Raw genomic sequence first — 11,161 nt, 5'->3', positions numbered from 1 at the left:
CCCAGAATGCGGCCTAGCCCCTGTGGGGCTGGGGGTTGGCTAGCAGAACCCTTCCTAAACACTGTAGGGCTCCGGGAGGGCTCACATCTAAGACCTGCGGGGCGGGAGGCCTCGGGCCTGCACCCGGTGGGGCGGAGAGGGATGTGGGGCGGTCGCCTGCCCCACATCCCTCTCCGCCCCACCGGGTGCAGGCCCGAGGCCTCCCACCCCGCCTGCCATAGAGCGAGGCTAGAGCGCCGCCGCGGTGCTTCCGTTCGTCCGCCGGAACGGCCGCCATCTTAGGCGCGGGCAGTGAAGCCACCGCATTGAGGCTGTACATCGCACCGCTGGGTAGAAAAGGGGAGGCAGTCGCGCTGTCAACCGCATTCGGGAAGCGGGTGGTGTACCCTCCCCGAGGAGGGAGAGGTTATCGCCGTTCTCACGCCGCTTCCTCAGGTACCAGCGCTATTCGGGAAGTAGCTGATACACCTCCCGGTGTGAGGGGAGAGCGCGGCTGCCGTGCCCTCACCTAAGATGGCCGCGGGGGCGGTCTTTCCCCGCGGAGAAGATGGCTGCCGAGGGCAGCGGCGCTCTAGCCGGGTGGCGGAACTCGCTTGGCGGGGTGAGGGGAGCATGAGGGGACCCCCTCCACCACCACAGGGACGCCCTCCCCCAGCCTTGCTGTCTCACAGGGAGCCCACTGCTCCTGTTCTAACTTCCCCGGCTTCCCCAGCCAGGGGGAACCCCCTCTCTGCCTTGCTGCTCTCCCACCCACCATTTTTTGGGGTGTCCCCCCTGCCCTGGTGCATGAGGTGCTTCTGGGTGAGCATGGGGCGGGTTTGGGGTTACGGGAGGCCTGGCTCCTGAGGTGGGATGTGTATGTTCTGCAGGCAGTGTGCTGCCCCCGCCCCCTCCCGGCTGCTGTTGCTCTATTTTATTTTAATAGTCGTATTTTCCACACCCTCCCCTTTTGTACTCTGCCACAGGAGTGGACCAGCAAGACCATAGGTAGCGGAAGGGTTCTCCTCCTCCTTCTCTTCCCCACCCCTTAAGGGGCGGCGATCGTGGTGGAGAGGAAGAAAAGGATGCCACGGAAGCTGTTGTTGCCTTATAAATCTGTTTTTTCTCACTTTCGAGCTCCACGGGGGTTGCATGACTCTTTGGCGATGAACGCAGCCAGAAGCGGCTACCGGGTCTTCTCGGCCAACTCCACGGCAGCCTGCACCGAGCTGGCGAAGAGGATCACGGAGTAAGTTCCCTCTCTTTCAAGTTTCTTTCCCCCCCCCTCCCCGGAGCTCCTCCGAGCAGGCAGGCTTTCTTCACAGCGGCTGGAGAGGCTTTGGGTTTCCTCCTGCCTTCCCACGCCAAAGGGGTCTGCTGTGAACACCTCTGCTGCGGAGGTTTTGCACCGAGAGTCTCCAGCAGCTCTGCCCTTCTCCTTGGTGCCGGCTGGTCCCTCCCCACAACTTGGTTTGACTCAGCGATGAAAATGGACTGGCTGCTTTCTGCCTCTTGTGCCTCTGACATCCATCCCAATGCGGGAAAAGCCAGGCTGCAGCAAAGCGCTGTTATATTTGGGGAGGGGAGGAGGTGAAACTTGGCTGAACAAACCCCAGAAAGTGTTTTAACTCGTTTGGGAGATGCTCAAAACTTTCTCAGCTGCTTTTCGCGGGGATGGGCTGGCGACCCTGTTTGCTCAACAGCTTCATTGCTTGGGGTGCGGGGAGTGTTGCTGGTGCGGAGCTCGGGACATCACCTGCAGCTGCTCTAACCAAAGTGGGTTTCAGTGGGGTAGGAGAGGTGGGCAGCACGTGCTACCAAAAGAGAGTTTAGTTTAGGGATAGATGTGTGCCCCTTCTTTGCCTTTTTTTTTTTTTTCAGCCCATTGATTTGGGCAGAGTTTGACCTTGACTTGACAGAGACAGATGCGCTGGGCCTTGCTGGCTGAGGGTGTAACAGCTGGCTCCAAAATGGGGCTTTGGGTGCACAGAGGAGCACTGAGTTTTCCTTGACACTTGATCTTTTGTGTTGAATTAGTTTGGTTCAAACAGGGTCGCTCCCGGCCGAAGGGGCTTTTCTGTGTATGGGGAAGCTGTCACCCTAAAGCAGGATTTGGATTTCCTTTCTGCTGCTTCCCAGCTACAGTTCGTAAGAAGCTGCTCCCAAAACCGAGGGGGCTCAGTGCTTGTTTGCCTGCTGCAGCAGATAACACCCTTGCTGCCCCTTGGGCAGCTGCTGGCCCCTTCCTGTCTTCGAGGATGTGCTTAGATTGGAAGCATTGCTAAATACAGGTGTGCTGCCACCTTAAACTGTAAGAACATTTTCCTATTCGTCCAGCTAGCTTAATAAACAGTGTGTTCAATCCTTAGCACAGATTATCTCCACAAAGCTGACTTGGCTGTTTGGCTGGGATTGCTGGTGTTGATGGGATGTGTGTTGGATAATAGCAATGGACTTCTTTGGGTGTGAGACGGAGAGGGAAGGACTTGTGTTTGGGAGTAGAAAGCTTTTTTGGTTCGTGTATTTTTGATATATCTGGTCAGTTCCATATCGCTTTCCCTTCACTGACATGACTCTGAAAATAAAGTCTCTCTATATAAAAAAGCAAGTTTTGCTGCAGCAGATGGGCCATGGTTTTACAAGGCTTGTCCTGTTGCGTCAACACAGAACATAACACAAGTCCCCTGGGGACGAGCTCCAAGTTCTCAGGACTGAAAGAGCAAACGGGCAATCTTTATTCTCTGTTTTTTGTCTTAAAAATAACTCACTTTTCTTTAAGGATGTAATGAGAAGAGACATGGAGCAGGCGTCCCCAGGCCATGGCACATACAGCTGGCTGTGTCATGTGCTGCTGTATCCCAGTGATGCTTGGAGGGTGAATGACAGCAGGATCCAGAGAGTGACCTCCTGGTTGTCTTCACAAAGTAAACTTTTAGTAGAGGTGATGTGAGTTTTTTGCCTCGGCTCTAACGTCAGCGAGGAATTTGGAAGCTCTGGTGGTGGTATGAACACAACAGTGCGATACGCAGCTGCTGCTTAAACTGAGACTTAAGGACACGTAGCGTTACCGTGTGTAAAATGGGAGTAGTGACCTCTCTGAAAAGGAAAGGTGTGAAGCATTACATGTGGATGAGGTTTTGTTGGAGGGGCATGCAAAATCTGGAACTGTTAATAGTATGGATTTGCCCGCAGTAAAACGTCTCTTGAAGCTAAAGGTGTTTTCAGCATCTTGTGCGGTGGTTTTGCACTGACTTCCCTTAGGAGCTCAGGACTGTTTCGACACGTTTGTAATACATCCCTTGTTTTTTCAGGTTGCAAAAGCTGCATGACTGCTGCCTTTCCCTGTGTCACATCCCAGCCTGTACTTTGCTGGGGAGGTCAGTTGCACCTTTTAATAGAGTTGGAGCAGTCTTATGAGGGTGAGTCTGTCCTCTAATATTGTGCGTTTTTAAAGTTTTTTAATGATCTTTGGTATAAGTAGTAAAAGAACTTTAAAACAACACACAATATTAGGAGTAGGGCCCCTTGGGACACTTGTCCATCTAGGCTTTGTTGCTCTGATGTTAAAATCGATACTTGTGGAGTCCTCGCTTATCCTTTTTTTTTTTCTTAAATCTTGAGCCTAAGGAAGAGTATGACATAAACCAGACATCTGAAAGCTGTTCAATCTCCTCACTTCATCTAATAGAAAACTTCCAGAGTCACTTTTGATTCAGGCTCCGAGCGTGGCATTCTGGCATGCTTCCGATCTTTATGATTTCCCATCGTGCATTCTTGTCTGGTTGCAGGATGAGTGACTAAATGGTTAGTCTAACCTTCACTTTGAGTTCTCCGAGCTTTTGTTTGTTTGCTTCTGCCAGGGAGAGGAGACAGTGCTGGCTTAGAAGAACCAAATACCTTGTGAAACTTTAAATAATGAAAGATGCTCCTTAGATTCAGGACCACTGAAACATAAACAAAACCATGCGTTAACTTGTATCTTATAAATTGAGAAGGGTGATTTTTTTTTTTAGTTCTTTCCCAGATGGAAAGAAAACTCCTGCTTTAATTAGGACACTTGGCACCTGATCACAAGCTGCATTTGCAGGGGAGAAAGATAATTTCTGTGACCAGTGCTGATCCCTAACGGGCCTTGTGTGCTGCCGGGGAGAGGGAGGTCTAGTGAGTCTTGTTAATCTGCGGAGTCCAACAGATGCATTTAGATCTCCCTCTGACTGCAGTGTTTGGCTCAGAGAGTACAAATATTACATTCCACTCCCTGCTTGTGTGTTTAGGTTGGAGAGGATTGCTGATTGAAGCTTGCTAATGCCTCCCCAGTGCTCCTGCGGGTTATGTGGGATGTGATACTATCATAAACTCATTGCAGACTCTGGATGTGAGTATTCTAGACATTCATTTGGTTTGCAGCACGGAAAATACTGGTGATCTAAAGATAGAAGCAATGCCGCGAGCCTAAACAACTTGGAGTAATGAGGAAAAGATGGAGACTTGTGTTCTGATCTCTGGTCATAGGGAGCTGGGTCCACAACACAAAAACCGGGGTGGTGGTTTGTGTAAACGAGTAGGAGGTGACCTGTGATTTTGGAAGGCAGTATGTTAGGAGGACTTGCAGCAACCTCCCTCAGCTGAAAGAGAATTTTGGATGGGATGGAGGAAGAGTAATGTCAGCCTTCCTCATTAGGTCATCTTGCCAGCATGTGAGAGGATGGCACAGGGGAGTCAGATCACAGTAGCCTCGTGGTGCTGCTCTCCCCATCTTCAAACCCAGTTCTTGCCTTCTGGAAAAAGCTCTGGTGTGCTGCAGTTGGGCTTTGAGATTTTTCTGTGCAGCTTAGACAGAGCATGTCATGCAGCTGAGCAGATTGGCTTTGCATGGTAGCTTTCTGTGCTGGCCAGTGCCAGGCTTAGGGGAAGTTCCTTCACAAGAAGCAGACTGGTAGAACTACAGGAAAAGCTGCATGGTGTTTGCTGGTAGTTCAGCTGCACGGCTTTGGTGTGGCTGAAAGAAATGATGCAAGTGCTGGATGGTTCTGGGAACAAGTGACAGATGAGCAGCAGGGACTGTTCTTCAAGTATCCAGTCGTGCTGGGTGGATGGGGAGAGGTAAGAGAGCTCAGATAGTCATAAGGGTATTTGAACAAGGATATTGCCATGTATCCAGAAAGCTGCTGTTTCCCTTTCCCTTTCCTGGCTTGTTCTTAAAGATTAGGGAGATTAGGAAACACACCACAGAGCTGCCACTGTGCTAGCTGGACGGGTTGGCTGATCTTTCTTTAAAGATTTGCTTGAGTTTGAAAAGCAATTCCAAGTCAGGCTGTGGCTTGCTTTGGCCACGGTCAAGCACGGAGCAGATCCTCTGCTGTCTGCTCTGGCTCCTTCTGGAGTCTGCAGCCGTTGGTGGACTCTAGGTGTGGGGAGAGTCGGGTAGCTGCAGAGCTGAGGCCAGTGAAAGTGTTTGTAGTGAAAAGGATATTGCCAAACTAAAATCATACCGTAGTGAAGGGCTTTGTCTGCATGCAGATTTCTCTTCAAGTTGAATGTTTGCACTGCGAGCTGGCTGGAAGCTTCCTTTGGAGACAACTTTACAAATGTCTTTTAGGTGCTTGTCACAGAGCGGGAGAAGGAAATGCAGCCCAGGCTGAGAGCCCTTCCCAGCGGCACTGAAATGTGCTTTGATAGCATGAAATACTGCAAGTGCACTTGCCTCTTGAATTTTGTTTCAGCCAAAGGTCAAGTCTCTTTTAACTGACTGTCCTCTGTCTCAAGAGCCTGGTACAGTGGTTTTTGACAGTCTTCAGAGAAGTATTTTTAAGCACAATCTAATATAACGTCGTAGTTTTTCCTAAAATACTGCAGTGTGTCACTTCCTCATTAAACTATAGGTGACTTCTGAGGTGTTCACATTTAGGCTGAGTTTGACACAGATTTTATAAACATTCTTGTATCCACAGCTTAATATCCTCTCGGCGTGTGTTGAGACTGCGGAAAGTTAGATCATCTTTCCTGTGCACTGTTTACAGAGAGAGATATTCCAGATCAATATAAATTTTTACTGGCCAATTGCTCCGAGTAGGATTTTTTAAAGCCGTAGAGGGAATTTTTCTCTTAGATGCTGTCAGATCTTAGAGGAGTCGGTTTAGTGATGGAGCTGGTGCAAGGATGGCAGAGCAGAGCGAGGAGCAGGGCTTTCCCCATCAGCAGCAGTGAGTGGTCACACAGGGAAAGCTTACGCTGAGGTGGCATTAAAAGCTTTTAAAGCTGGGAGCAACCTGGAGTAGTAAGACCTTGATCCCGCTGTGCCCAGCCCTCTGCGCTGAGCTTGGCAGGACTGTGTGTGCATAGCTTTTCTCAACAGATCCCAGTTCTGAAGACCACTCTTTTAAAAAAAAAAAAAAAGACACCAAGTGGAATTACTGTCTCTCTTGGATGGAGAAGGGAGCTTCCAGAAGTGAACTCCTGCTCTGATGTCTGCACGGGGCTGGTTAACAAGTGAGATTTCTGCATATACTGTAAAATCAGCCTGACCATTCTCCTGTCTTAAACGCTTCAGTATTGGCAAAAGCCCCCTCCCTGCTGCCCCATAGCTGAATGCTGCCCCACACAGCAGGCCTGTTGTCGGTGGAGCTCATTTTCCTTGCAGATGTGATTTAGCTACAAGACCTAAAGTATTATTTTTGCCAGAAGAAGCTGTATCTCTCTGCGAGGCTGTGCGCTCTGGGTTACCTGTAGCAGCAGCCTTTTCTTTCCTGGTGTAGATCTGCCCATGTCTGCAGACAAGTGATCCAGTAATTGTGTTAGCCCCTGTTCGTACGGTTATGCTCTTAGTCCTGAAGCCCAATGCAAGCAGAGTCCTTGCTGTGAGTTTAATTCCTCTATCACCTAAAGCATCAAGCAATTGGGAACTTCTGCACAGAGAGGGTCTAGAGAGAAAAGAGCTGGGGATGAAGGGGAAAAAGGGAGAGGTGATGGGGTGGGGGAATTTATCTTTGAACTTTGTTACTCCCTGGGTTGCTCCCAGGCTGTGTGGTGGCTAAGGCCATGCTTTGCCCTTGACTTTGGTGCAGATCTCCCTTTTGACACAAGTCCTGTGGAATTTGGTGCTTTACAACAGGAGCTGCGCAAACAGTCCCCTCTTTAATAGCCTCAACTAAATCAAGGTTTTATCAGACTCCTTCACCGGCTGAAGTCTCGGTTTACGCAAAGCCTTCAGAAATTGCTTTAGTGGAAGGTGTGCCCCTTGGGTAAACATACCTGAACTGTTTTGGTGGAGCTGCCCCTGGGTCCATCTGCCTGCAGCTCACAGGTCTGCAGAGCGCTGCAGGCGGGGTTGATGTATGACTTTTACGGGCAGTTTTATCTCGTATCCTTCCCAGTGCTGCCTCTCTTGTTTACTTGCGGTCAACAGTTGGAGCAGAGATGGGATTTATTGTCTGACCAGAGCAATCTACTACTGCTCATTCCTTTAAGTTGACAGCTGCTTACTGTCTCTTTTGCTGCTATCTGCACCCAGGTTTGACAAGCTGAGCTGTTTAATGTCCCTCTTTCCATCGGGGAGCAAACTCGCCTTTCCAATTTCTTGTTTCAGCAGCACAGAAACTGTATTGCTGCTGGACAATCTGAATAGATCTGGGCTGTGGTTTCTTCTTGCCAGCTACATCCTTGTAGAGCGTCACAAACCTCCGCTGTGTTAGTTTGCCACCTCTTAGCATTGAAAGTGCCGCCTTCCAAGGGGTCTTTTGCTGAGATGTGTCTGGCTGGACTGTTTTTGAAGCTTTCCTTGCTGCCGTGAGATGCAGGGTTGTGACAGTGAAGTCAGGGCGCACGTGCCTCTGAAGGGAGCTTGCAAGACTTGCTGTGCAGTTGTGGAGGAACAAGTGTGAGTCATTAAACATTTACCCCCACACACTGGTTTGTTTTGTGTGTGTGATTCTTGAACTTGTTTTGACTTGGATGTCTTGGCAGCAATGAGGCCAAAGCTCGGCGGTTGCAAATGCCTGTCCTGGGAAAGAGAGCAGGATCCCAATGGGTGGCAGCAAGTGCTCGATGGATCCCATCTCCAAAACTCACCTTTACTGGGTGTCCATCCCTGGGCATGCCTTTGCTTGACCAGCTGTCAGCTCTTTTTTGGAGATACTGAAGGTACTGAGGGTGCCTTTGTATCACAGCTCTGAGTTTTAACTCGGCAGGGCTGATGAGCTGAATGAGAGGTTTGGGTGGCCTGCTGGCTCTGGGCTGCACGGTCTGCAGATGATGCTGGAGTCGGTACCCGAGCTGGGCTGGTTGCAATCTCGCACGTATGATTCTCGATGTGAGAATTCACTTACCAGCCCCAGCCATGGCAAAACCTGCTGCCAGACACACGATCGGGAACACGTGTGTGCACCAGATATGTGCTTTGTAGCCAGCTAAGCAAATATATTGCATTACATTCGAGTATCTGTTGTCGCAGCTGTCCCGGGCACACTGTCTAGGCCAGCTTCTATCTGGGACCTCCAGCTTGTGGGCTCATAGCTGAGTTGTGCAGTTGCTGGTGGGCCAGCAGCATGGCTGGTGTCAGGCTGTTTCGCTCATTGACTTCTGAAAAAACAAGTCTGTTGACAACTGAAGTGCAAGGCTGAGTCTGTGGCTAAGGAGATGGAGAGAGACCAACCGCTGAAGGAGATAAACCAGGGGAAAACCAGTGACAGATGCGGGCTTTTTATTTAGGGTGAGTCCCAATTTGCAGAATTCTGGCATGTGTCCAGGTAAATACATCGACGCATTGAACAAAGGTATTTTGTAGTCATAAACTGTTTCCCAATCCAGCGTGTGGGCATGGCCCCCAAGCAGACCCTAGAAGAGAGACTCGCCCTGTGCTCCAGCCAGCTGACTTGCAGCAACACACCTACCACAAGTGTCTCGCTGGCACGGGGTCTCTCAGCTGAGGCTCGTGGTTAAAGCACATATGCCTCTAAATATGTATTAATGGATTACTTGTTGGTACAGGTACATACAGAAGTGTCAGCTGAGGGAATAGTCTGCCTTTTGGAGCCTTTTAAAATGTTCTTCAAAATGAATCTTTCTTATAGAAGTAAGAAATTTATGAAAAATTTAAAAAATTTAAAAAAGGGGGTGACCGTAATCTTTGCTGTGATGAATGTGGTACATTTGACAAGAAGGAGTAATTTTAAAAAAATTGGAAAAATTGCTTGAGTTATTTCAGAAGGAAGGTTTAGGGTGAAAAAAAAAAAAGAAAAAGATGTGGGAGTCGAGAAGTGACTCAGTTGCCATTAATCAAGTTTGAAGAAATCATTGGTGTTTAGTTCCACAACAGATCTGCCTAAGGTGGCGTGGCATAGGCTGCAAGATGTCCTCTGCCATCAGGAGCCACAGCCTCTGGTCCGTCATACAAGGACTGGCTCTTCAAGTACGACGTCGACCTGCTGCAGAGCAGCGTGTCCCAGAGCCCTCCCCAGGCACCTCGGAGGGACAGAGACCCCTGGGGAAGAGGAGGACACGTCGTTCTGTAGCCTGGCTGGCACGCTTAGCTCCCTGTTAGGCAGTTGTGGGTTTTGTTGGTGTGTAATGGTTGGTCTGATCTTTGCTTTGGATCATGAACTGCTGGGTTCCTCCATTTTTAAATTCTCTTTTTTCTCTCCAGACGTCTCGGTGCTGAGTTGGGGAAATCTGTGGTGTACCAGGAAACCAATGGAGGTAAGAGAAACCTTTACTATTTGCAGCTGTTTTGAGGTAATCTTAGAAATACTGGGTAACTCCATTGGCCAAACCTGTCTAATAAGCACAGTGATGTTACTGCCACTCCCAGCAGCACTAAACCTCTGTGTCTGACCTTGGACAAAGCAGTTAAATGTGTTCCTTGTTTTCCCCTGTTATCTCATTTGCCTGCCCGTCAGCTAACTCTTGTCTGAAGGAGAGCCCTAACCCGGATGTTAGCTGCCACAAACTCCTACACGCTCTTATGCTTGGCAAACCGTCTCCTAGATTTCAAAGTAATGGCCTGCTTTCTGAGTGTCTGCCTTGCGAACTTTTAAATTATCCCCTTCTTCCAGCCCTCCCATGCCACAGGCAGTTTACAGCTGCCCTAGCAAGGACCTGTCCTCTCGCTTTAAAGAGTGCGACTGCAGGGCTGTGCCGGGCAGCATGCCTTTTGGAGCTTGCTTTTGTCTCTTTTAAGTGTCGCAAGCGTCCGTTTTCAGATGCTGGGCTAAAACACGAGGATATTGGTTAACAAAGTTCAGTAGCTACGAGTCATTAACTGCTTTGAGGTCTCGGTTACCTTATTTGCAAGAGAGAACCAGAGAGCTGATACAGGCTGGGATGAGGAAGGGATGGACACGGCGCCAGCTCGGCATGAGGGTTTTTGATAGCGTGGCTGCTTTTCAGCCGGAGCAGGCCACGCGATGCATAAGCTGCCATGTGCCTATGGTTGGGTTGGCTGTTGCATTTGCAGTTGTGAGAACTCACTGCCCTTTGGGGTTAGTTTTAAATTAGGTCGCTTGCTACAAGGTCTGAAGTCATTCCTCATCGCTGCACAGTAAGTCAGTCTGCTTTCAGCAGAGTGCCTTAAGCTTTCTGCCATGCCCAGGCAATTAGACCTTGAAATTGGTAGCTGGGTAGATCTTTCGCTCCTTTCACTTATCCCTGCCCTCTAGTTCACGACTGGGTAGGAAATGAGTGGCTAAGACAGGCACCTCGGGAAACCTCATGTCATCACTTTGGCTTTGCAGAGCTGCTTCGGGGCTCAGCTTTTGCCTTTGGGACTGTAGGAGAGCAGAGAGCTGGGTTTCTGGCTCGTATCAGTGTTGAAATGTCTCGACCTTGATAGTGAAATTGGGGAGTTTTCCCTCTGAACTCTGTGCTGCTGGCATTGCCTTGGGCCATCCAGCCTGCATGGAGCTGGCCTTGTGGTAAGCTCCAAAAGAGCAGTTACCTTCTTGGTAGGTACTAAAGGTTGTTCTGCTTTGGGTGGTTCACTGTTCACTGAAGAATGTGGTATTGACAGCTTTCAGCACTCAGCATGGAGAAATGAAGAGGATCTCCCATTGAGAGTTAGGTATTTGTCTTCTACATGTAAGAGAACAGCTATTGAGCCTGGTTTTGCATTGTGAATAGAACTAACTCACTGGTATGTCATGCCAGCTCTACTTTGCAGGATCAGCCTTTGGAAAATCCACTTGGCTCA

The 11,161-nt window shown here is 49.4% G+C and overlaps 1 protein-coding gene across 4 annotated transcripts in view; it reads left to right on the top strand.

The window, feature by feature from the left end:
- Positions 1-280: 280 nt before the first annotated feature.
- The window catches only part of PRPSAP1 (phosphoribosyl pyrophosphate synthetase associated protein 1), a 28,624-nt gene continuing 17,743 nt past the window's right edge, over positions 281-11,161 (top strand). Inside the window, exons 1-4 of one of the 4 annotated variants that reach the window (XM_075770996.1) lie at positions 533-601; positions 966-987; positions 1,117-1,228; positions 9,620-9,672. In XM_075770996.1, the coding sequence (XP_075627111.1) occupies positions 548-601; positions 966-987; positions 1,117-1,228; positions 9,620-9,672 (241 nt within the window). In that variant the 5' untranslated portion in view covers positions 533-547. Of the gene's footprint in view, positions 436-498; positions 602-965; positions 988-1,116; positions 1,229-3,290; positions 3,399-9,619; positions 9,673-11,161 lie in introns of those variants that run through there. The other 3 variants (XM_075770997.1, XM_075770994.1, XM_075770998.1) reach the window with 3 other exon arrangements.

Source organism: Balearica regulorum, chromosome 18, assembly GCF_011004875.1.
Source record: "Balearica regulorum gibbericeps isolate bBalReg1 chromosome 18, bBalReg1.pri, whole genome shotgun sequence".
NCBI classification, from domain to species: Eukaryota; Metazoa; Chordata; class Aves; order Gruiformes; family Gruidae; genus Balearica; species Balearica regulorum.
Note: the sequence above shows the minus strand (reverse complement) of the source record. Positions and strands in the feature narration are given on the sequence as shown.